At 50.0% G+C, this 24,169-nt stretch overlaps 9 protein-coding genes across 9 annotated transcripts; 7 read left to right on the forward strand and 2 right to left on the reverse strand.

The window, feature by feature from the left end:
• Positions 1-195: 195 nt before the first annotated feature.
• On the reverse strand, positions 196-2,641 carry ASPGLDRAFT_23149 (dihydrofolate synthase; the record flags this gene model as incomplete). Its single annotated transcript, XM_022543248.1, has 4 exons — positions 196-1,501; positions 1,592-1,655; positions 1,826-2,127; positions 2,361-2,641. 4 exons carry the CDS (start codon positions 2,639-2,641, stop codon positions 196-198), a joined length of 1,953 nt encoding a protein of 650 aa, XP_022403797.1.
• Positions 2,642-3,540: 899 nt separating this feature from the next.
• ASPGLDRAFT_165536 (uncharacterized protein) lies at positions 3,541-5,647 on the forward strand. Its single transcript, XM_022542611.1, has 2 exons — positions 3,541-3,710; positions 3,809-5,647. Exons 1-2 carry the CDS (start codon positions 3,700-3,702, stop codon positions 5,148-5,150), a joined length of 1,353 nt encoding a protein of 450 aa, XP_022403798.1. The 5' UTR covers positions 3,541-3,699; the 3' UTR covers positions 5,151-5,647.
• Positions 5,648-5,767: 120 nt separating this feature from the next.
• ASPGLDRAFT_143673 (kinase-related protein) lies at positions 5,768-6,835 on the forward strand. Its single transcript, XM_022541797.1, has 2 exons — positions 5,768-6,062; positions 6,135-6,835. Exons 1-2 carry the CDS (start codon positions 6,023-6,025, stop codon positions 6,803-6,805), a joined length of 711 nt encoding a protein of 236 aa, XP_022403799.1. The 5' UTR covers positions 5,768-6,022; the 3' UTR covers positions 6,806-6,835.
• A 518-nt stretch (positions 6,836-7,353) lies between these two features.
• Positions 7,354-8,596, forward strand: ASPGLDRAFT_1128900 (putative GPI anchored cell wall protein). The gene is made up of 3 exons (XM_022539606.1): positions 7,354-7,706; positions 7,785-7,936; positions 8,003-8,596. Exons 1-3 carry the CDS (start codon positions 7,609-7,611, stop codon positions 8,248-8,250), a joined length of 498 nt encoding a protein of 165 aa, XP_022403800.1. The 5' UTR covers positions 7,354-7,608; the 3' UTR covers positions 8,251-8,596.
• A 346-nt stretch (positions 8,597-8,942) lies between these two features.
• Positions 8,943-11,744, forward strand: ASPGLDRAFT_23153 (ribonucleotide-diphosphate reductase subunit RNR1; the record flags this gene model as incomplete). Its single annotated transcript, XM_022543249.1, has 4 exons — positions 8,943-8,961; positions 9,084-9,241; positions 9,315-10,255; positions 10,307-11,744. The coding sequence occupies 4 exons, from the start codon at positions 8,943-8,945 to the stop codon at positions 11,742-11,744; spliced, it is 2,556 nt and encodes an 851-aa protein (XP_022403801.1).
• A 775-nt stretch (positions 11,745-12,519) lies between these two features.
• Positions 12,520-13,435, forward strand: ASPGLDRAFT_1129234 (RlpA-like double-psi beta-barrel domain-containing protein). Its single transcript, XM_022539607.1, has 4 exons — positions 12,520-12,596; positions 12,686-12,738; positions 12,794-12,855; positions 12,931-13,435. Exon 4 carries the CDS (start codon positions 12,979-12,981, stop codon positions 13,399-13,401), a length of 423 nt encoding a protein of 140 aa, XP_022403802.1. The 5' UTR covers positions 12,520-12,596; positions 12,686-12,738; positions 12,794-12,855; positions 12,931-12,978; the 3' UTR covers positions 13,402-13,435.
• Positions 13,436-14,235: 800 nt separating this feature from the next.
• ASPGLDRAFT_64377 (putative MFS monosaccharide transporter) lies at positions 14,236-16,954 on the forward strand (the record flags this gene model as incomplete). Its single annotated transcript, XM_022548766.1, has 4 exons — positions 14,236-14,379; positions 14,429-14,560; positions 14,608-15,079; positions 15,126-16,954. 4 exons carry the CDS (start codon positions 14,236-14,238, stop codon positions 16,952-16,954), a joined length of 2,577 nt encoding a protein of 858 aa, XP_022403803.1.
• A 475-nt stretch (positions 16,955-17,429) lies between these two features.
• ASPGLDRAFT_143681 (glutamate dehydrogenase) lies at positions 17,430-19,163 on the reverse strand. Its single transcript, XM_022541798.1, has 3 exons — positions 19,059-19,163; positions 18,425-18,987; positions 17,430-18,361 (listed from the first exon to the last, which is right to left on the reverse strand). The coding sequence occupies exons 1-3, from the start codon at positions 19,102-19,104 to the stop codon at positions 17,591-17,593; spliced, it is 1,380 nt and encodes a 459-aa protein (XP_022403804.1). The 5' UTR covers positions 19,105-19,163; the 3' UTR covers positions 17,430-17,590.
• Positions 19,164-23,247: 4,084 nt separating this feature from the next.
• Positions 23,248-24,148, forward strand: ASPGLDRAFT_43604 (uncharacterized protein). Its single transcript, XM_022545850.1, has one exon. It carries the CDS (start codon positions 23,281-23,283, stop codon positions 23,908-23,910), a length of 630 nt encoding a protein of 209 aa, XP_022403805.1. The 5' UTR covers positions 23,248-23,280; the 3' UTR covers positions 23,911-24,148.
• The last annotated feature ends 21 nt before the right edge of the window (positions 24,149-24,169 follow it).

The following is a 24,169-nucleotide window of genomic DNA, read 5'->3' on the forward strand; positions in this document are numbered from 1 at the left end:
ATAGCAGGGTGGTCCTTGTTTGGCTGTGGGCTGTGGGCTGTGGAGTAATCCATAGTCGAGACCGAAGCGCAAAACGAAATAAAGTAGAAAGTCATGGAGTTGTCTATATTTCTCTACTCGTACACACAACATCTAGCGGGGTATTTTTCAAAATCAATGATCCTAGCACGTCCCTCTCCCTGATCCGGCAGATGCCTATGCCTCGCGCAAGAGACGAAGAACGTCCGATGCCAGATAAAGGCTACCAGCAATGACCAATGGCCCACTATTAGCAACGTCGCTGGCCCAATTGATCGCAGCGGGTATGTTCTTGCCAAAGGCCTTGACTTGTTGAATCTCTGGGAATGATTGAACGCACGTAGCCAGCTCTGTAGGGTCGACTGCCTTCACCCACGGCATCCCGTCCACAGGGCCAAACGCTGTAGTTGCGACGTTATCCCCAGGTTTGATGAACGCGCCGAATAATTCCGTCAAATCCTTGCCCCGCGATGCCGCGATAACCCAGGTAACGTTCTTCCGCTGGCGACGGAGTTTGCGCTCCACGTGTTCTCCGAGGACTTGGGCTGATTGAGCATTGTGGGCACCGTCCAGCAAGATAGGTTCTTTGCGGGTGACCAATGGTTCGAGAACAATATCTTGTAGACGTCCGGGCCACTTCACTTCCGATAGGTGGGGAAGCAATGAATCGACATTGAGTCCTGGACGTAGTTTCGGCAAGGCGAGCTGGAGCGCCGAGACCGCGCAGTACATATTCGCACGCTGATGGGGCAAGAGATCCAATTTCTCGAATATACGAGCCAAAGACGGAGCCTGGCTTTCGACCGCATCGGGGTGTACAAAGTCTCCTTTCAGATCCAGCTCCTGTATACGGCTATGGAGCGTCGTGATAACTTCCGGGCAGTTGGTGCCGTCGACCACGCAGGGAGTATGAGGCTTTAGAATTCCGGCTTTTTCGCTAGCAATCTGTTCAATGGAGTTTCCAAGCAGCGCCTGATGGTCCAGTCCGATTTTCGCAATAACGGAAACCAGCACATCGCTCAGAATATTCGTCGAATCCAGTCGCCCACCCATACCAACTTCAACCACACCGACCTCAACCCGCTCATGGTTGAAGATCTCAAAAGCCGTCGCAGTCAAAAGCTCAAATTCGCTCGCTCCAATTCCCAGCGTCTGATCCCGCAGCTTGACCTCTTCCTCAATCTGCCGGAATAGCGACTCCTGCACGACCTTTTCGTCAATTGTGATGCAATCCCACCGGTCAATTAAATGAGGAGAGGTGAAGCGGCCACACCGGACGCCCCCGGAGGCCAGAAGGCGAGACACATAGGCGCTGATTGAGCCTTTGCCGTTAGTCCCGGCGATATGGATGGCCTTCCATGACAGAGGGGTCTGCTGGAGGAGGCGCGATATGCGGCTAAGTCCGAGTTCAATCATTCCTCCAGGTTGTTCGATTTTATTGTTCGAGGGAGTGAATTCTTCATGATCAGAACTAGTCAGATCACTGGAGATTTAAAGATGACATTTCGTTTTTATCAGACGTTGCACTTTGCACTTTTCTTTTCCCGAAATTGATCAATCGGGGGTTTCTGACGTTATCAATTCCGCGGGAAAGATGTCCAATTGATGCCTGGATCCCAAGGTGTCAATAAGAGCAACTAGTTAACTAAGTTAGTTAGTTAGTTAAATAACTACATAGAATCGATTTCTGTACGGAGTACGGAGTAAAGTCTACCTATATACATGCTTCACTGATACTAGCCTGCCAGTCAAAGACTCGTCTTAAATACCACCCTCAGGACGAGCGCGCCGATTCCAATAAGCGCACCAGTTGTCTGTAAACCGACGCTTTCCACCATGCTATAGGGCACTCCCACAGATCTATTTACAATAGCAATAGTCACCGTTTGATAGATGAGATAAGATCCCGAGCTTCCCAGCCATACTAAGACCCAAATATAGCCGACAGCCCTTTTCAATAACGTGAAACTCAAGCTCTGTGGATCCGTAGGACCTGGTAGTTTCCCGCGCAAGCTGTTCTGGAACGCCTCCTCAATGAGGACACCAACTCCCGTGAAGAAAAAAAACACAGGAGCATTAGAGTCCCGGAGCGGGATACCCATGGAAAAGCTACCAAATTGGTGGAGCAGGCTGGACAGCATGAACACAAACATGAACGTCATATACCGTTTGTATCTGGAACGCTGGGGTGACCGGACAATGCTGTGGGCAGCAAAGCTGCATACACTGGTGAACGGCCAACGAAGCAATTGATGCCAGAATTTACTTTAGACACATTAGCTGTTCATGTTCGTTGTCCTCTTTTTGCGTCAGGATGGTTTCAACCTTTAAGGGCAACTTACCCCCAAAATAAACTAAGTGTGTATGTATCCAACATACTCCCAAACATAGATGGCCAGTCATGAGGGGCACTCAGGAAGGTAGCAACACAGAAGACCGATAACGATCTATGAATCAAGTCCAAGGATAAACGAGTCACAAGAAAAGAGCCAACCATCTGCGCCACGGTCTTCATACTCAAAAGGCCATCGGGAACGTCTAAATGCGAAAAATGTCTGCCTTTCGCCCAGCGCTCATGAGAGTCACTGAGTAAAACGTCCAGTACTAGATATTGCCAGGCCATTATGGACAACTGTCGAATAAGAAACCTCGCGCGCCCGGGTTTCCCCGAAAAGAAAAACGAGAATTGAGGTATACTCCTGATCTGCCATGGCGTGTTGATACCTCTGGGATTGAAGGTCATCTCCAGAGCAGACCAAATGCGCCAAAAAATACCGGCATGGTCATGTGGTTGCTTCCGGTGTGCGACAGTGTCGCCATCAAGACCGTTTATCAGAAGTATATTAATGCAGTGGACCGTATGAACAAAAGTGAACAAGTTTATATACAACTTCTGAATGCAGTCCGCGCAGAGTTCATGCGTTTTGAGGTGACATAGGTATGTGCTATATACCAGCCACAGGCTGTAACCGACGCGAAAAGACGAGCCTTTGGGTGTCGTACATATGACAATAGCTGTTTGAAGACACTGAAGAAAATAAAGAACCGGAGCCGGTAGAGGAAGGACCAACATTATAAAGTCGTGCTCGTGAGAGTGTCTGTGTAACACTCGTACCGGGGATATCAATAAAGACTTATAAGGCTGAGAGAAGAAAACATGACGTCGCAGAGCAGGTGGTTGGAATCCCCCCGTTCCTGCTTATTAATGTCGAGTCATTTGTGCCGATTTAACTCAATCTGCTGACTCGTACGTGGTCCGATATATGCGTATCTTCGTAGCTGTACAAAATAATAATATGTGGTGAATAATAATGCCGTCTATCCGTCTCAGAGCCATCACTTATGGTCCCATTAAACAAACAAGTATGAACAAGCGAACCGTTGGATGGTCCTGGCTCCGAGCCACCGTTTACTAATATCTTGGCACCAGCCACAAGTGTAACCTGCCACGGCAACAGCCACCTCCCGGGGCCTCAGGCGCAAATATCTTCGCTGCCTTCGCCTCCGCCTTAATCTCTCCATCCGGCATCTGTCTCTCCAACCTCCCACACATTTCCCCGTCATAGTCCCACTCTTTTCATTTCATTTGAATTTCGCGCCTGTTTCGGTGTCGCGTTGCTTAGAGGATCTGGTTGGCAGCTCTTTCCAGTACTCCGCTCATTAATTTCATCTTAATACACCATGGGTATCCCGTAAGTTCTCGCGTGCGCTGACCGGCGGCCTGGTCGCCGCAACAGCGCTCAGGTAAAGAAGACTCCGGCCACCATGCTTACTGTGTCTTTCCGTGCAGAATGTATCGTGAGCCTTCGGCTACCGAGGCTTCTAAGAAAAATGCGATCAAAGACCCTTCAGCTGCTGCGCGCTCGGCAATTCGTCGTCAGCCCACTATCCGCCGTCCTTCGCGCCATGGAACCTTCCGCGGCGCGTCTCACCGCTTAGATCGCCCTAATCTTGTCAATTCGATGTTTTATGATACTTTATCAGATTGGAATGCTATTGAACGCGCGCGCCCCAGCCGGAGTATAGGCGAAATTCTTGCGCGTGAAGCGAGAGAATTGGAAAGTCTGTCGGCAACGCCACGACAAGACGAGTCGCCGGATTTACTTGCTGGTCCTACAGATGCGAACAGATGGGAAGTCGGTCAGCGCTTGCTTGCGGATGCTGCCCGTCATAGTCAACCCGGCCGGCGATTAAGGATCCCTCGCGATACCATGTTAACTGAGACGGTCAATCGTCCGTCGCCCGGAGATGGCCCAAGAAATCAACAGAGCTCAGAACACCCGCCTTTTACACCGCGCTTTGCTCCTGCGATAGCATATCATAGTGCTGTTGCATCACAGCCCAACGCTCGTCGTTCACCTTTCCCCGGATTGGATATGTCAGGGGATCTGGGGCTGCCAAGAGTCCCGCAATTGCGGAGAGCAATCGAACAGTCAATCAGTGATTTAAATCGGCCATTTAGTGAGCCATCCATCGATGGCCTTGGGGATCGCCAGCGAAGTTTGAGTCCGGATGATGATGATTATGCACATAACGCATGGGAGACACTTCTTACGACCATGACGCCCGATGCCAACCTTCCCAGCAACGAGTCCTCATTCGCATCCACATCAGCTTCTGCCACAAATGCGTCAAGGAGTGGAACTACGGCAACTTCAACCAACTCGACGCAGACACTGCCGTCGAGTCTGGATTCCGCTACCGCGAATGTACACCTTGCTCTCGACCCGTATCCTGAATTTTTGAACCCTTGTGACTATCCGACATCGTCAGACTCCGAATCTGACCCCGAAATTGATCTTGAAGGAAACCGCCAGGCACGGCGCCGACGCGGCTTGCCGCGACCCCGGTTTATGGACTCCCTTCGACAATCACATGATATCAATTCGACTATGAGCAGCCAACCGCCGATTCCTACTATCTCATTTGCTTTCTCTGACCCGTCTACGGATCCTGAATTCCGTCAAATGCAGAGTATCGTAAGCCGGTTCGCTAACGGAGATGTTCCGGACCATATGTGGGTTGCTGCCGGGTTGCCTCTGCCTCCCGGTGTCGGTTCAAGACTCGGCGGGGGGGATGAGGCACGCGACTCTGACAGTGTGGATGGTGCACGCCGTCGGGGTAATATGTGATTCAGCCAATTTCTGTTGATATATTCTTTGGCTTTGGCATGTTGTTCTTTCTTGCTTTTTTGACACCCTTGAATTCCATCGACTGGAAAGGGGTTATATTTTGACTGGATGGTTTACAGCGGGACAGATACACGATACCAGGGGTATGGCGGCGTTATGGTGTGGTCCATTTTGGGGAATTTGCATTTGTGGGCGAAAAGTCGTTGGCTCTGGTATGGGGTGTGGTTTATTTTCTATGAATATTTGCATACAGGCTTTTATACATTGATGGTTCGCTGCGGGATCAGCGCTGCACTGGTTGCATTATTTCGTTTTCACTTCAGGAGACGAAGTCAATACTCTTTTTCTTTTCTTTTCTTTTTCTCTTGTTCACTGCTACTGCAAACCCGGATGGCTGGTATATACTAGAGGACTGCATGTAAATAGGGAGACAAACCCTGTCCGGAACAATGGAAGACATCGACCGTCTCTACTCCGTATAGTTACAAGTACATAGTTATCGGAAGAATCATGTCCGGAACTTACAGTGACGTATGCCGGAGACTGCTGTCCGTCGCAAAACCCCACTCCGACACGCCCCGCTCCATTGCCGTATCGCGATTATTTATTGCTATCGGGGAACCTCTGATTCAATTGTCCCAATTCGCTTCTTGTCGTTGTCTTCTCGTTGTTATTGTGTTACTGCTGTGCTGTTGAGTGACATCGGTTGATTGTCCATCGGAGAATTAGCCTTTTGTTTTGCTTATCTGGGCTGCAGCAAAAGCTTCATTTCTTGCAGGAGATACCCACTAAGGATTTGGTGCATTTTCTTTTCTCTTTTCTCCCCCTCTCACTTCTTTCTCAATTGCTAAGCATCGAATACGGTCTCAACCATGGAGCAACAACTAGACAGACTGCTCGAGAAAACCTGGGGTAAGTTCTGATCCTGGCGCACTTTGATCTCGGTTTATCGGACCAAAGCTAACTGCTTTTTCCCTCATTTAGCAAAACTACGCACCACCCCTGATACCTCCCGGTTAATGATCGCAGTCAGCGGTATCCCAGGCTCAGGCAAAACCGGTCTCGCCAGCATGATGGCCAACCGCATCAACCAGCTGTACTCCGCCGAAAACCCAGGGTCACCACTCATCGCCACAGCCATCCCCATGGACGGGTATCATTTGACACGAGCACAACTGGCGCAGATGCCAGACCCCGCGTTCGCCGCAGCTCGGCGGGGTGCCGCTTTCACGTTTGACGGGGAGAAATTTTTGAGGCTGGTCCAAGCTCTCCGGCAACCGCTGACCGCGGCGAGTCAGAACTTATATGCGCCGAGTTTCGATCATGCTGTGAAGGATCCGGTGGAGAATGATATTGTGATTCCGCCTACGAGCAGGGCGATTTTCTTTGAGGGAAATTATCTCAGTTTGGATAAGGAGCCGTGGAATGAGGCTGCGAAGCTCATGGATGAACTATGGTTCGTGGACGTGGACTTTGAGACGGCGAGGAAGCGCTTGATTCGGAGACATGTGCAGGCGGGTATAGCGAAGGACGAGGCCGATGCTGATAAACGGGCGAGAGAGAATGATCTGGTCAACGGTAAAGAAATTGTGGATTGTCGGATGCGGGTGCAGGAAATCATTGCCAGCCATTATGATCCCAGGTGGGACTCGTGAGGGATCTACCCCGGTGCATTGGAATTGAGTTTCGTCCGAGGCAAGTTCCAGGCCCTCCTTTACCAAGATCTTGTGTACGCTATGTATATATTTAGTTGCAGGGCAATACGACTATGTATTTTCTACTTGTAGAAGATAAGTCTAATTTAGCTACGGCTAATAATAGAAGACAATACGGAGGTCGGAGAATATCGCCACACATGAAAAACACTACTGTGTAACAGGGGTAGTACTCTTGAGACTGGGCTGTTTCTCTTACTCTGCATTGTACTCCAATGTCCCAGCCCTTCATATCCTACCTGTATGTTATAAGATGTTGCACCGGTAATTTGTACCGAAAAGCACGTGTTATTGCAGGAAATTGGATGCCCGGCAACGGAGAAACCTCTGCTCCGACAATCTCCGGAATCTCCACCAATCGAGTCCCTGGGCCCAACTATTCCCTTTTAGGACTAGCGGTACCGAACACCCTGCGTATTGTAACACAGGATCAGCAGGGTTTTTACCTGATTTGGTGAGACAGCCCTCCACCTGATTTCACCTGCAAATCCCACTGATATTTCCTACTGATCGTTTGCCTTATCAACTGGTCCCTACCACTGTCTCCTTCGTTGGCCGACTCATTCTTTCGTTTACCCTCCAACCCACCACGCTCCTTATACTCGGTATTATTGTATAGTCACTCTTTTATACTTCTGTCTTTCGTTCTTTTTGTTACCCCTAATCGATTCCTCGAGATTCGCGATTGCGCCCCTTAAAGCAAACAACAAACTCGATCATTAACCCGACGTCCAACCGACGTCATGCTCTTCACCAAGTCCGCCGTTGTCTTCTCCGTCCTTGCGCTCTGCAATGTGGTGGTTGCCGCTCAGCCGCCTGCTTGTTTGCTTTCCGTCGTGGGGTATGTGTGGTTGCGACATTCCATTGGATACCGGAGGGTTCGGAAAGATCTTGGACTAACATTCTTATTGGTATATAGCGACGAGCCGAACCCCGCGGACTTGAAGACCATTTGCGTCAAGAATGGAGATAAGATGCAAAAATTGATTTCGAAGAAGTGCGACGATGATGACAAGAAGGATGCTTTGTCGCACTTTTCCGATACCTGCTCTTCCAACGGATACAAAGTCGGTATGTTATTGGATTGAATAGCATCATTGACGGAGTTCGGGGCTTGAAATTTCTAACACTGCATAGATGTCAGCACCTCAACTACCATGTCCGGTTCCACTACCACCGGTTCTCAATCGACCAAAACTGGCTTCACCACCGCTACCGCAACCTCTGGCTCTAGCTCGAGCTTCTCGAGCGCCTCTAGCTCCTCCGACTCGGCTTCCAGCTCCGCGTCCGCTGACACCACGGTCTCTGCGGGTGCGTCTGACAGACACGTTTCTGCGGCGGCTTTCGCGGCCGTTGTCTTTGTTGGTTTCGCGGCTACCATGTGAGGGTTTTTGATCGATTGCTGTATGGAGTAACACTGTTTGTTTGATTTTTTTCGGCTTCAGCCTCGGGATTTATATCTTGAAATATACCCAAGCTGCTTTTTGTTCGTCTCCTCTTCGCTTCGTTTATATAGTAGTGTCAACCGTTATAGTGCAGATCAGAAGGCCCACATAAAGTTTTCGCGGCAGAATGTTGGTGACGCGCAGGTTGTAGATAGTCAAAGTATGAAACTTGCGCTTGTTCTACCCGGGCCTTGCTGGTAATTTGTACTCTTCTGGGTCTTTTGGACTACGCAAGCCTTCTTTGTTCATTGCAACTCATTACCTGCTCTGGAATATCTGATCCGCCTGGAAATCCACCATAAGCTGATGTCCCATCCGAGGACCGGCCGGTCACGTGAGCACGCAGCGCGCGTTGCCACCAACCAGACATTCGGCTCAGACACGAAAGGTCGCGTCAGCCCACGCGTTGGCCCCAGCATCAAAAGAGCCCCTCCGACTTTCTTTTTTCTTCTTCTTCTTATATCTTCCTCTTCATCTTCCCTCCTTTCTTCAGTTTTCTCACGATTGCTTGTGTTCATCTATAATAATACCTCGAAAATCATACAATAATAATTCTTCATTATACCCTTTTCTTCATATAGTTTTGTTCCCTCACCGACGTTTCTTCCGAGCCCATCTCGTCGCTTTTCATAATGTTTGTCTACAAGAGAGGTAAGAATAGCGTCTTTTCAGTTATTCTAGATTTGAATTTGAAGATAAGATCGCGATCTTGAGAATCTTCGTGACACATGCCACCTCTGTCGAATTTTGGGCTAATACAACCGAATTTTTAGACGGACGCAAAGAACGCGTACAATTCGATAAGATCACTGCTCGTGTCTCGAGACTTTGTTACGGCCTTGACCCTGAGCATGTCGATGCTGCTGCTATCACACAGAAGGTCATCTCTGGTGTCTACCAGGGTGTTGGCACCGTTGAGCTGGACAACTTGGTATGTATCCCTTGCGGGGAAGGGAGTCGAGTCTAGAGAGGGGTCGAATGCTAAGACTTCACTATTACAATAGGCTGCCGAGACTGCGGCATACATGACCGTGACACATCCTGACTACGCCATCCTTGCTGCCCGTATCGCCGTTTCGAACCTCCACAAGCAGACCAAGAAGCAGTTCTCTCTGGTCATTCAAGATCTCTATCACTATGTGAACCCAAGGAACAATGTTGCAGCACCGATGATATCGAAAGAGACGTACGAGATTGTTATGAAACATGCGGATGAGCTTAACTCTGCTATCGTGTACGACCGTGACTTCAACTACAACTTCTTCGGTTTCAAAACCCTTGAGCGGTCGTACCTGCTGCGGATTGATGGAAAGGTTGCTGAGCGTCCCCAGCACCTGCTGATGCGGGTTTCTGTTGGAATCCACGGCAATGACATTGAGAAGGCGATTGAGACCTACCACTTGATGTCCCAGAAATACTTCACTCATGCCTCCCCCACCCTGTTCAACGCTGGTACCCCGCAGCCCCAGCTGGCCTCGTGCTTCCTTGTCGACATGAAGGCAGACAGCATCGAGGGTATCTATGACACCCTGAAGACCTGTGCTATGATCTCCAAGACCGCTGGTGGTATTGGTCTCAATGTCCACCGCATCCGTTCGACGGGCTCCTACATCGGCGGGACCAACGGTACTTCCAACGGTCTCATCCCTATGCTCCGCGTTTACAACAACACTGCTAGATACGTCGACCAGGGAGGCAACAAGCGTCCCGGTGCTTTCGCTATTTACCTTGAGCCCTGGCACTCGGACGTCTTCGAGTTCTTGGACCTTCGCAAGAACCACGGTAAGGAGGAGGTCAGAGCCCGTGACCTGTTCTACGCTCTGTGGACTCCCGACCTGTTCATGAAGCGTGTTGAGTCTAACGGCGACTGGACTCTCTTCTGCCCTAACGAGGCTTCTGGCTTGGCCGACTTGTACGGTGATGAGTTTGAGGCTCTCTACGAGAAGTAAGTCTCCTGACATAGTATAAATGAAGACACTTGCTAATGTTGATATAGGTATGAAAAGGAAGGCCGTGGCCGCCGGACCGTCAAGGCTCAGAAGCTTTGGTACGCCATTCTTGAGGCCCAGACCGAGACTGGCAACCCATTCATGTTGTACAAGGATGCCTGCAACCGGAAGAGCAACCAGAAGAACCTGGGAACCATCCGCAGCTCCAACCTCTGCACTGAGATCGTTGAGTACAGTGCTCCCGATGAGGTTGCTGTTTGCAACTTGGCTTCGCTTGCCCTTCCTACTTTCGTCGACGCTGCTCGTGGCGAATACGACTTCGGCAAGCTTCACGAAGTCGTGCAGGTTCTGGTTCGCAACCTGAACCGGATCATCGACATCAACTACTACCCCGTTCCCGAGGCCAAGAAGAGCAACATGCGCCACCGCCCTATTGCTCTCGGTGTCAACGGTCTTGCTGACGCTTTCCTTGCTCTGCGTCTGCCTTTCGACTCGGCCGAGGGCAAGCAGCTGAACATTCAAATCTTCGAGACCATTTACCATGGTGCTTTGACCGCCTCTTCCGACTTAGCTAAGGTGCACGGTGCCTATGAGACCTACGAGGGCTCTCCCGTCTCCCAGGGTATCCTCCAATACGACATGTGGGACCGCACCCCCACCGATCTCTGGGACTGGGACACGCTGAAGGGCAAGATCGCCCAGACTGGTGTTCGCAACAGTTTGCTGGTGGCCCCTATGCCCACTGCCAGTACCAGTCAGATTTTGGGCTTCAACGAGTGCTTCGAGCCGTACACCTCGAACATCTACTCCCGTCGTGTGCTGGCTGGTGAGTTCCAGGTTGTCAACCCCTGGTTGCTCAAGGACCTGGTCGACCTTGGTCTCTGGTCGGACAACATGAAGAACCGTATCATCGCCGATGGTGGTTCCGTCCAGAACATCCCCAACATCCCGGCCGACATCAAGGCCCTGTACAAGACCGTGTGGGAAATTTCCCAGCGGTCGATCCTGCAGATGGCTGCCGACCGTGGTGCCTACATCGACCAGTCCCAGTCTCTCAATATCCACATGAAGGAGCCCACCATGGGTAAGATCACCAGTATGCACTTTGCTGGCTGGAAGATGGGATTGAAGACCGGCATGTACTACCTGCGTACGATGGCCGCGTCCGCTCCGATTCAGTTCACCGTCGACCAGGAGCAGCTCCAGGTTGCTGATACCAACGTTGCTCGTGAAACCAGTGCATATAAGAAGCGCGTTGGTGGCGGGACATCCAGTGCTTCCTCGGCCGTTCCTCGCGAGGAGAACGGACACGCTGAGCAAGAAGCTCCTCGCGCGACTGCTGAGGCCCCGGCCGCCCCCAACGGCGGTGAGGCAGAGCAGGGCGAGCAAGAGAACGGCGAGCAAGAGAGCGGGGACATTTTCTCGCAGCAGGTGCTCCAGTGCAGCATTGAGAACAAGGATGCGTGCATAATGTGCCAGGGTTAGATGTCTTTTTCTTGTGTCAGATTTGATTTTGGTTTTATAGGCGCTTAAGGCGTCATGTTATATCGGACTGGATGTCATATGTTTGTTGATGCGTTATTCTAATGGGTTTATGTTTATGATTTTACTTGGTTATGCCTGATGGTTATGTCTATCCATTAAAAATGCACTGTTCATACGAGACTCGGGGATACTCTGGTAAATAGTAAGCAGTTTGACGTATCCAGCGCAATGGTCCGTGAGCCAGATCGACCCGTCGATGCTCATTTCTTTTCCGCAGTTGGTAACTGACTCGGGGAATAAGCAGATGGCTGCCTGCATACTAGTATGTGCTTGTAGTCTGGACACGTCAGTCATGTACTTTGTAATATTCCAGTGCATGAATTGACGGGTAGAATAAGTACCTACTTACCCGGGGTACAGAGTAAAAAGAGTTGAAAATTGAGCACACAAAACTCTTAACAGCCTCCTATCCGCCCGCCAATCGCAATACAATCCATGCTCATCCGAGTATTCCATCCGAGCCGTTTCTCTTCCCCTGAGTTTGTACCAAGAAAAGAAAGACTGGCAGTAGAACAAGCTCAACACCGGCCCAAAAGTGAGACACCGGCGCCGATCCGGTGGCCAATCAGGAGGTGTCCGGTTCTGTACGGAGTATCTGCATGCTTTCTACTTGTACATAGTATGCACTTGTCAAAGGATTCAGATGTTTGCATTGCATTTCGTATCGGTTTCTTGGTTTGATGTGTCATCTAGGGTGTGTACATGTACTTGCAAAGTCCTCTTTACAGGCACTTTGCGGATAAGTACCCCTGTACAGGTACAAAGAAGTTTATCACCGAGACCCGGTTCAGTGTTAGTGGTCAATGGTCGTGGCTGAGGTGGACCCGGAGGTTCCGGTCCATGGATTACTGTACTAGTATAACTAACCCTATCTGGAAAAGGGCACTAGGTTTACCGGGAAGGACAGTCTATGGGGATGTGCGTTTAAATATCCGCTCTTTCATCTCACTTTTTCTCTTCTTCTTCTTCTTCTTCTCTCTATCAAGCAGTCCTTCTTTGACATCCGTCGTTTCTTTCCTTTGCATCTTCGTTGAGTTTACACTGCTGTGCAGTAACTCTGTCCTTCATTTGAATCTCGATCTCTACAGTACATTCAAGTACATCTCAGTCTTTCCAATCTACCGAGTATACTCCGGAATATACCATACCACAACACAACAAAACAACAAACAAAATGGCCCCCATCTTCAAGTCCCTCTTCCTCCTCGGCACCCTCGCCGCCACCACCCTCGCCGCCCCCCTCCAAACAACCACCAACCAAAAGCGCGCCGCCAGCTCCTGCACCAAGGACGCCCCCTGCAACGGTCAAGTCACCTTCTACGACACCGCAACCTCCTCCTCCGCCCCGAGTAGCTGCGGCTTCACCAATGACGGCGAGTCCGAGTCCGTCATCGCGCTTCCGCACGGTATCATGACGGACGCGGACTGCGGGAAGGTCGCGACTGTCAAGTACGGTAGCACTATCAAGACGGGCAAGGTGGTTGACAAGTGTATGGGATGCGATGACACTTCGATTGATCTGTCGCGGCACTTCTTTACGGAGTTGGCGGCGTTGCTAGAAGGGAGACTTTTTGGGGTTGAGTGGTACATGGAGTAAGCGTTGATCGCTTTGGCTTTGGGTTATATTGGGTTTTTTTTTTTTTTGGATTGTCATTCTTTTGATCCTTAAGGGTTATCTTCGTGTCTATACCATTCTTTCGCTAAATGTTTATATTGCTGCTCATCACAAACCGAATACTCCGTAGTTATGTCGAGGATATGCCCGGACACTGCCACACACGAGTCGTACTCCATACTAGTATGCCTCGTAGCTAGCGGAATAATGCAAGTCACCACCAAAGTAGCAATGATACACGTGAGCTGCAGGTCTTCAATAGTGCTGGGTAATGTCTCCAAAATAGCCTCACTAAGAAGTAGACTGATTTTTAAGATCATGTGACCCCCCGCCGGACAGCGTCCGTCCACCGCCAGAAATCTCCAACCAACGAAATCCTCTTAATTTGAGCGTTTCTGGGGATCTCCAATAAATCCTGTACCACGATTTACCGCTTCAGCTCGCGCTTTTCAGAGCTTTCGCTAAGCTTTCCTTTGTTTTTTTGTCGCTTGCTGTCGGTGCATATATAAGAGTCCCTGAAGTCTCCGGATTCCCGCACGCGACTCCGCTGTCCTTACCTGTCAGCGGCTCTGATCTCCGTTATTTTGGTGTCGACTTTACGGAGCTACACCTTCAGATAACCAGATTATTCTTGATCTTTGATCACATTTACTCCGTTCAGGGTTTATATCTCAGATCCGGAGTGCGAACCCCTACACGATGGGGTCTTTTCGCACTCGAACAATGCAATTGATCCCCCGGAACCTCTCTTAGACATTCGCTTTGTTCTTTTATTCTGTTCTATTTGACCATTCATAGCGACAGCGCGACGGCGAAATGGACGACCGCAGGCCTGAGGTGCTGGTCGTGTCGATTATCTTCTTTGTCATCGCGACCGTTTTTGTGGTGTTTCGCTTCATATCGAGGATTTTTGTCGTGCGCAAGGTTGGGATTCATGATTATTTTATGTTACTGGCTTGGGTATGTGCTCTATTACAGAGATTCATTGAATATGGTATTAATGTTGCAGTTTATCGATTTCGGCTTCTCCTTTTCGCTGTTTTATGCGACGCACAAAGGCCTCGGGTTGCATGACTATGATCTCAATCCCCACGATCGAGCCAGTCTTAATCAGGCCAATTATGTCTTTACCGTTCTTTACGTGAGTACTCTAATCAAAGGAAGGCAAATGAAGAAACTAAGAAGTAGAACCCCGCCCTGATGGCCGTCAAAACATCTATCCTCGTCTTCTACCTGACCCTGACCAAAGGCGAACTGGTCTACCGCTGGGCAAACTACGTGACTCTCTTCGTCGTCAACGCTGCCGGATTGGCCCTGACCCTCGTCAACGTCTTTCAATGCCATCCCGTTGGCGCTGCTGTGTCGTACCCGTTACCGCCGAATGCGCAATGCACCGACATCGTCACACTGTATCTCTGCTCGTCGCCTGTGAATATCATTACCGATCTGGCAATTCTGTTGCTCCCCATGCCTATCTTGACAAAGATGCGCTTACCGCGGAAGCAGAAGATTATTCTGGTCGTCACGTTTAGTTTTGGTTTCTTTGTCGCGGTTGTGGATGTTATTCGCATTGCGTATTTGCAGAATGCGGCGACGTCGCGGCAGATTGCGCTGCAGGAATTGCATCTTCAGGATTCGAATAATGGTGATGATCTGAGCTGTACGTCCTTCCCCTTCGTCTCCTTGGATAGTTGCTAAGTGCGCAGGGTACGCGTCACTGTCCTTTATGTGGTCTGTCATCGAAGTCAACGTGTCGATTATGTGCGCTTGCGTCCCGAGTCTGAAACCGCTGGTTGCGCGTATTATTCCCAAGCTCATCAGGGATACCGATGAAGGATCGTGCAACACCGCCGATGGCCGATTCCCTGGTTCTTTCGATTTGCCTAATGGCATGCCCCCGATGGCACAAGGAGCAATCAACACATCGCAGGAGAGCAACGGCAACAAAACCTCGCAATCGGCAAGTCAAAGCAGCGAAATCGATCCTCAGAGAAACACAAGCGCCTCCCCGATCGACATGGTGGAATTCTTGACTACACCCAATATAGCGGCCCCTCAAGACGCGGAAGCCAATACAACCCTAACGAGCACATCTTATATGGGCAGCATTACGTTTTTCGACTTTGTCAACATGAAGAAACCAACGAGTATGCTCAAGCTGAATAACAAGGAATCCATAGCCCCGATTGCGCTTACTACGATTCTATTCTTCCTATGGGGATTCGCATACGGCCTGCTGGATACATTGAACATGCAATTTCAAGAAATCGTCCAGCTCGACGCATGGCGCTCACTTGCGCTGTACGCCGTCTACTTTGGCGGATACCTAATCGGCCCACTATTCATCGGTGGAACGGTCCTCAAACGCTGGGGCTTCAAATCAACCTTCATCACCGGCCTGTGCATCTACGCCTGCGGAACACTCATCTTCTGGCCCTCAGCCGTTCTATCCTCCTACGCCGCCTTCGCCATCTCCAACTTCATTGTAGGCGTCGGCCTCGCGGTCCTCGAAACCGCCGCAAACCCCTTCATCGCGCTCTGCGGACCGCTCGAAAACTCCGAAGTCCGCCTCAACATCTCCCAAGGCGTGCAAGCAATCGGCAGCGTAATCTCCCCGCTGCTCGCCAAAAAAGTCCTCTTCAAAAGCGTCACCGACGTTTCTTCCTTAGTCGACGTCCAATGGACATACCTCGGCATTGCCCTCTTCGACGTCCTCCTCGCAGTAGCCTTCTACTACCTCCCCGTCCCCGAAGCCTCGGACGAAGAGCTAGAAGAACTAGCCAACCACCGCCGCGAAGACAATATGACCAAACTCTTCGGCGTCCCTGTCGTCTGGCTTACACTGGGCCTAGGTATATTCTCCATGTTCTTCTACGTCGCCGCCCAGGAAGTCCTCTCCAAGAGCTTCGAAGCATACGTCAGACACTCAAACTCCCCACTATCCGCATTCGACTCATTAACCCTTGGCCGCGCCCTCTTCGCAATAGGTCGCTTCCTCGCAGCCCTCCTCCAACTCTTCCTCAAACCCCGCTGGATCCTCCTCCTCTCCTACCTAGGCATGATCATCTTCTCCATCCTAGCGATGGAAATACAACACAACGGCCCAGCCTCCCTGGCCATGGGCCTACTAATCTACCTCTTCGAATCCGGTGCCTTCAGCATAATCTTCTCCATCGCCCTCCGCGGCACAGCACGACATACCAAATCCGCCGCCGTCGCGTTAACAGTCGCCATCTGCGCAGGCGGGATATTCACCTTCGCCCAACACGCTGCTCGTCTCTCCTCATATGAAAATGATGCAAATGGCGGATTCGACTCGTACGGTATATTAGTGGCGCTGTATGCCATCGGCGCGGTCTTCCCGGTATATCTCAACATCTTCGGGGCAGTCAAGAAGCAAGTCGATCCTGTTCCTGGGGAGTATCTGCGACGCCCGAGAAGACGGAGTAGGGCGCTGCCGCCGACGCCGGAGTTGGGGCCTATGTCGGGGGTGGAGGGGGTGCCGGCGGAGGTGCCGGTTGATGGGACTAGGTAGTCTTTTTTTTTTTTTTTTTTTTTTTTTTTTTGACTTTGGCTATGGTTATGCTACCAAGTTATGGAGTGGATGGGTTGAGTATGATGACTTAATTTGATATGACGAACGATACGATATGATGATATGACAGTATATAGTGGTTTGGTTTACTTTCTGATATCCCGGTGGTTGTGATGCATATACCCTTCTTTGTTGGTTTTGTTAGTTATAGCATATATATTCGCATAATACATGTACATAGCTCAGTTTTTTGAACTCTGGTTTTGATTTGATACTGATAATAAATGTTCTTGAAGTATGTAACCCAAAGTACACATTCCAATTAATGAGATAAGTTACACTCATACAAGTCCATTTACAATTAATGTCACCTCCAAGACTCATTATCTTGGCCGTTGGTTGTTACTCTGGAGAGTGGGGTAAAAAGCGTACATCTTGCTAGCTGAAACGCAGGCATTACAATATGCGAAAGGGTAGAGAATTTAATACTTTTATCATGATTCATTATCCATGATCAACCTATACATAACCAAACCAAACCAGTGCTAATCCGACGCCTCTATGTACAGCCCGCTGAATAAAAACACAATGCATAAACTCATATAAAAATCAAATGGTATCATAAGTGGTATCAGTTTACCACCAGTCACCCTGGTCGTGCATGGCAGCAGCGACCTTGCTGAAACCAGCAATGTTGGAACCGGCGACGAGCGAAGGCAGGTTGCCCTCGGCGGGAGTGCAGTACTCCTTGGCGGTCTCAAGACCGTTCTGGAAGCACGCGGCCATGATGTCCTTGAGACGGGCGTCGACCTCCTCGCTGGTCCAGCTGAGGCGGGCGGAGTTCTGGGCCATCTCGAGACCAGAGACGGCGACACCACCGGCGTTGGCGGCCTTACCGGGGGCGTACCAGATGGCCTGGGCGCCCTTGTTGGCGTTACGGTGAGCCTCGAAAACGTCGATGGCCTCCTGGGTGCAACCCATGTTGGAACCCTCGGCGATGAACTTGGTGCCGACAGCGATGAGGGCCTGAGCCTCCTCGCCGGAGACTTCGTTCTGGGTAGCGGAGGGGAGGGCAACGTCGACCTTTCCGACGTGGGTCCAGGGGCGGGCACCGGGGATGTACTTGAACTTCTTGGAGAACTTGTCGCTGGTGGCGATGGAAGAGAGCTGCTTGCGCTCGACCTTGAGGTCGGCAATGAGGTTGATCTCCTCGGGAGTGAAGGTACCCTCCTGCTCGGTGAGGACGAGCGAACCCTGGGAGTCGGAAAGCGAAGCCACGGAACCGCCAAGCTCGATGATCTTGAGAGCGGCGTACTGAGCAACGTTACCGGATCCGGAGAGGGCAACACGCTTGTCGGCGAAGGACTCCTTGCCGTTCGAGACGTATTTAATCATGTGCTCAACGTACTGAAAAATTCCCGATTAGTCTCTGTTGCCACACAAAATTGCTTGGCAGATGAAAAAACTTACGTAAACGACACCGTAACCAGTGGCCTCGGGGCGGATCAGAGAACCACCCCAGCTGCCGCCCTTGCCGGTGAGGACACCTTCCCACTGGTTGCGAATCTTCCGGTATTGTCCGAACAGGAAACCAACCTCACGGCCGGTAACACCAATGTCACCAGCGGGAACGTCAGTGTCGGCGCCAATGTGCTTGGAAAGTTCGGTCATGAAGGCAACACAGAAGCGGCGGATTTCGTTGTCGGACTTGTTCTTGGGATCAAAGTCGGAACCACCCTTACCACCACCCATGCTCAGACCGGTGAGAGCATTCTTGAAAATCTGCTCGAAACCCAGGAACTTGAGGATGGAGAGGTTGACGGTAGGGTGGAAACGGAGACCACCCTTGTAGGGGCCGAGAGCCGAGTTGAATTGCACACGGTAGCCACGGTTGATCTGGGGCTGGTGGTTGTCATCCTCCCACACGACACGGAACTGGATGATACGCTCGGGGATGGAGACAATGGCGAGAGCCTTGCGGTAATCGGGGTTCTTTTCGAAGAGAGAGGAGTTCTCAAGGGTCGAGACAAGCTCTGTCGATAGGAGTCAGTAACTCAGTAACTCTAATGCTGTAGTAGTCTTATTATAGATAATAAGTGCATACCGTTGTAGGCCTGTTCGAACTCGGGCTCGTGAGGAAGGTTAGACATGGCGGTGTTATCTGGTATCTAGGGGGAGAGAGATAGAAAATGGATAGATAGATAGGATGAATGAAAGAGAGATCAAGAGGAGAGAGACGGGGTTTATATTTGCCTCTCTCCCCGCCTTCATCCGCGGAGGGAGCACTACCAATTCCTCCCCCGGCGTCGGAACCCCCCGCCGACGGAAAGCCGCTGATAAAAAGTCCCGGCAGTTTCTCTCGTTCAATTCCATCGTGCAATCCTTACTACGCCCGGCCAATCAGCGGTCAGGGATTGTAGAGCGCCGCGGGCGGTGAGAGATCCCGGGACAGGTCCGAAATTCGGGGCGGGGCTTGGAGTTATCAGAATGATTCTGGTCACAGTTTGCTTTATCTCTACAGCGGATATCGCCCCGAGAATCCCCGCCCTGTCTACGAGTATTTCTCGGAAGGGGTGGCGTTTTCGTCTCGGTGAGAGTACGTGTTATGCCAATGCTACTCTGCACTCTGCACTATTACTTGGCACTCTGATACTACCTCTACTGTACTCTGTACTCCGTAGTAATAAAATATCCTGTGTTATTCAATTCAATATGTAAAGCTGATATATGCAACACGTGAGCACTGTCCCCAATTAGGTCAACAGACCCGCTGTTCCTGGGGCCCCACGTGCTTGATCATGCTTATCTGGTACTTGTCTCGGACGAGTGCCTACGGAATACATGGTCGTCTACAAATACATTAGTCTACAGAGTACATGGCATGATAAGTCAACGAGTAGGATATCTGTATCCTCTACTCCATACTAAACACCATTAGCAATCCGAATATCACAAAAGCAATATTATCACGGCCAAATGGACATTAATCCAGATATTACCAACCACTACCGTTGATCACTGATAAGGACGAAGATCAAAGGAGGGGTAGAGCGGGGATCATGCCATTCTACTTATCATTGCTGTTTCTGGAATCCGGAGTACGAGTGCTGTTCCTGCCCGGATCCTGTATCAGATGATGCCGACACCCCACGGTTGGAGCACGGACATAGTAGAATCGGAGACTGGAGAGATTCGGAGAGACACCAAGAGAGACTCGGGTTGAAGAACTACTCTGTGACGAGAACGGGGTGCCAAGCTCAATGATAATGGTAGAGTATGATGTTAAGTATTCGTACTCACGTCGATCATAGTTTATTTGAACAGTCTTTGCACTTACAACAGGATTGTGCAATGACTTCATCCAACCAGCATCGCCCATGTCTCCGCGTGTCCTTTGTCCAGCAGGGTACGGATACTTACAGGAACTCAGTTAAGAACCGGTCCTGCAGCATATGAACTCGACATGTCCGTTCTAGAAAGCTATTGCCAAGCTCCTGCTAATGCATTTCGTTCCCGGTACTCGGGTGTTGTGTCATAGATCCTGGGGATTGCGTACTGTCGGGTGTATGGGGTATATTCGAGTTGCATGGCTAGCATGGCTGGGCTGGTTCTACTGCTGCATACACAAGGCCGGCTATCTAGTTAGATAGCAATTGGATATGTATTCTGTGAAAGATAGTCTTCATGTTAGCAGGATAAACCAAGGGGCAAAAGAGTACAATATACAACCCAAGTCAAAATAATACACCACGTGAACCCGGCCCGGCTCCGTCAGGAATGCCTTCCCTAACAGGCATACCTGAAGCTATACAAGTACCTCCCGCAATGACTACTCTGTAGACCGTGCGAGACCCGGCCAGACCGTCTCGTTGTGGACTCCGGTTCACCATTTTCGTTTCCAATTGGCCTACACCGTCAATTGCCAGAGAATGCTACCATTCTCGCCAAATCTTAAACTAACCACACTCTACTCCGTACTATGAGTACAAGTACTCCGTAGTCCGTACAAGTATTCTACGGAACAAATAGGAAACCCTCCACCCGAAATAAACCGACCATCCTCAGCTCTGCAGTTCAAATCCCGGTGGCAACAATTCCAATTCCCACATTCTCCCAGAAAATATGCAATGCTCCATACCAGCGTAAGCCAATTCAAAACCAGCCCGCAGTGGCGAGTGATTACCCTCGAATAACTCAGTAGGGTAAGTCCTCCGTGGCGCAAACGAGGCTAGTGGAAATGGTGGCTTGTTGATTACGAGCCACTGTGGCGGTATGTGGCTGAGTGCAGATCGCACGATGCTAGGCTCTAGAATTTCAAATAGGGTTTCGTACTCCGTAGACCGTGGTACAAGAATACTAGCAGTACTAGTAATCGTACTCTTGTCTGTACAGAGTAGTAAAAAGGTCATGTGCGGATGCCATGCAAACTCAAAGACGGTGAAGACTGAATTCCAGGAATTCCCTAGGTCCAGCATATGCATATGCAGTAAAGAGCCAATAAGACCACCGCATCATATAATAGTACAGTAGTGAAGTAGATATATGCGCCGTGGGCTGCGCGCTGTAAGCTCTGCCACCGTCGTTGCAGACAATACGAGGTTAGCGCCTTGGTTAGATGCGTTCTGGGCCAATCATTCGCGGCGGGATTAGAGACGTTTCGGGTGGAAATGCATGTGACCTGCATTTGGCGTTGACGTCGAGGATTGTACAGATATTGCGTTGCTTTTATTTATATGGAGTACGGAGGTGACTGAATATTATGCTCACCGCATCCTGAAGTATTGTTCTATTTTGATTATACCGCTATGGGTGACTGGCTGTCGTTCGCAGTTATGGTGGTGCAAGTAGTATAGCAGGCGTGGTGCATATGGAGCACCAACACACAACACACATAGTGACATGTGGCGATTCCACTCAGTCCCAAATATCCAACAAGTCGAAATTGTCGAATTCTATGCCTATGGATACTCTGTATTCGGAGTACACTTGACAGTTGAGCAACAATGTCCACTCGTATGCAATCTGAACAAAGATGCCCTATAATATTCTCTGCTATAGCCGCCGTCGAGTCAGATCTAAAGATGGCGATTCCTGATTCGACACCGGAAATTACCTTCTTTTTTCCTCTTTGTACTGTGGACTGTTAGACGGTGGACTCGGTGTCTTCTACGGCGTACTCGGGCTTTGAGAGAGGGGTATGATTGTGCTACGTTTGTCTAACCAATACAGGAATCAATGGTGCATATGAAAGACGACTCAATTGCCGTGCAGGGTTTTCGTTTTTGATGACACCGCCTGTCTGTATCAAGTGAGAATACAGTAAGCAAGCCAGGTGTGAATACCGTCTTTTACTTAGAAGAGCATAAAAAGATCTAGCGGGGGTCCGATCGGATGAGATGATCGGAAATCATAGTGAAGGTGTAATATTAAAAGAGCACAAACACACACAGAAAAAGAGTGGAAAAGGCAAAAAAGGGTAAAAGTGGTAAAAGACCCGAATGGAGAACGTCCTCCGTGGGAGAAATGGGCTGGATCGGCCAATCAGGGCGGTGATTCTGACGCGACTCATCTCAGTCGAAACAATACGGTATCAGAGGATGTATAGAGAAATATACAGAGCGTCTACAGAATAATCGTAAGAGTACTACTAGATTAGATGCATTTGTGAATACACAATAACTTGCATACTCATGGTTTGTACTCTATACTAAACTATCACGGATCTTAGACCGGGTAGACCCGTTCCTGCGCGAGTCTAGTCGAATATACAAGTCCACTTCTTTCTTTCTTTTCTTTGAATCCACCAGGCGCGTGCGTTTCCCTGTCTCGTCTCATCTCTCGTCATCTCCCCTACTTTCCTTTTTTCCCTTTTCTCTTTTTCTCTCTTCTCCCTTCTTCTCTTCTCTACTTATTGTCATGGTATAACTCAATTGCATAAATCCGATGGGCTTTTGTTATACTCCTATACCTCCGTACCTGTCATGATCTCGGTTCCCTGTACCATCGCTAGATGACCGCCTTAAACAGATGTCCGTGAACGATCCCAATCCTGGCAGGAGTCTAGGTGTTTCTATAAAGAATCTCTTTCGTCCCTCGTCTCCTACGTCCTCTCCGTCGCCGCGACGCAAGGTTTCCCTTTTCCGTCGGCGTCGAAGCGTCTTTTCGCAAAAGTAATCCCTACTGTTACGAATGAAGAATAAACCGCAGAGATACTAAGAGGTGCCTCGACCAGAACTCCTGATCCTACTCCTGATCCTGAACCTATCAATCGCCCCTCGTCCAGGACCCCTATGGAACCCAACAACACTCAATTTGACCCAACCACGATGTTTGGGATCGCAGAAGTTTCGCAAGGCAGCTCAGGGGACAGTTTCGACCTTTGCGACTGGTTTCCGCGGTATCAGAATTGCCAGCGGTATTTCCTGGATCATGCCCAACACAGTGGCCCCGTCCAGGGTCTCTCTGCGTTCCTGAACATTCGACTCCCTTTCCAACGCCAACCCAATCCCATCTTCAATTCCGCCTCGTCGATTCCTACTCCTCCTGGACAGGCAACACCTTCCTCGTCGTCTTCGCCTCTACCACCGTCCGTCTCCCTCATTCCCTACATCAGACGTCTTGTGGCTACGGGTATGGATTTCCCGGGAGTCCTTCAGGGGTTCTTTGGCGACGACTGGGGGTCAGGAATTGGATCGCTACACGAGCAGGAGCGTCGCAATTATCTATTCGCAGCCAAGAGTGGTGGGTGGGCTGCGGTAAAGAAAGATTACGACATGCCACCGCAAGAGACCATTCCTTTCCTTCGACCGCTCCAGGGGCCGTTGGATCCTGAGATTGAGGCAGCCGAAAGAAGCTGGAGTGAATGGTTGGCTATGGAGGATTGGATGATTGGGCCGCGAGCGCCCGATCTGGACTCGTCTTCTCAGGCATCGCATCGACGGAGTTTTCGGGGGTAGATTTCCTTTTTTTTTTTCTCTCAGGGGAAGTCAAGATTTCTATTAATGTGTTCTTGTTTTCTTTTTTTCTTTTTTCTTTTGGGTTATACACAATATATTCAGCATGTCGTTTTACGGTGTTCAGAGCTGTTGATAGCGAGTTTCTTCTATTCTTTTGATTGTCTGATTCATTACGGCCCTCGACGGGCTATGCATTGCTGCTAAGGCAGAAACTATGATTATTTCCAATGTCACACACTCTGTCCCCCTTTGTTACCTT

Source organism: Aspergillus glaucus, assembly GCF_001890805.1.
Source record: "Aspergillus glaucus CBS 516.65 unplaced genomic scaffold ASPGLscaffold_4, whole genome shotgun sequence".
Taxonomy (NCBI): domain Eukaryota; kingdom Fungi; phylum Ascomycota; class Eurotiomycetes; order Eurotiales; family Aspergillaceae; genus Aspergillus; species Aspergillus glaucus.

Coding starts and splice junctions, on each gene's coding strand:
- ASPGLDRAFT_43604 (XM_022545850.1), top strand. CDS start 23,281: ATGTTTGGGATCGCAGAAGTTTCGCAAGGCAGCTCAGGGGACAGTTTC.
- ASPGLDRAFT_143673 (XM_022541797.1), top strand. CDS start 6,023: ATGGAGCAACAACTAGACAGACTGCTCGAGAAAACCTGGG. Junction 6,063..6,134: donor ACTGCTCGAGAAAACCTGGG/GTAAGTTCTGAT, acceptor TCCCTCATTTAG/CAAAACTACGCACCACCCCT.
- ASPGLDRAFT_1129234 (XM_022539607.1), top strand. CDS start 12,979: ATGGCCCCCATCTTCAAGTCCCTCTTCCTCCTCGGCACCCTCGCCGCC.
- ASPGLDRAFT_1128900 (XM_022539606.1), top strand. CDS start 7,609: ATGCTCTTCACCAAGTCCGCCGTTGTCTTCTCCGTCCTTGCGCTCTGC. Junction 7,707..7,784: donor TGTTTGCTTTCCGTCGTGGG/GTATGTGTGGTT, acceptor ATTGGTATATAG/CGACGAGCCGAACCCCGCGG. Junction 7,937..8,002: donor TTCCAACGGATACAAAGTCG/GTATGTTATTGG, acceptor AACACTGCATAG/ATGTCAGCACCTCAACTACC.
- ASPGLDRAFT_143681 (XM_022541798.1), bottom strand. CDS start 19,104: ATGTCTAACCTTCCTCACGAGCCCGAGTTCGAACAGGCCTACAACG. Junction 18,988..19,058: donor GTTCGAACAGGCCTACAACG/GTATGCACTTAT, acceptor TCCTATCGACAG/AGCTTGTCTCGACCCTTGAG. Junction 18,362..18,424: donor CTGGTTACGGTGTCGTTTAC/GTAAGTTTTTTC, acceptor GGAATTTTTCAG/TACGTTGAGCACATGATTAA.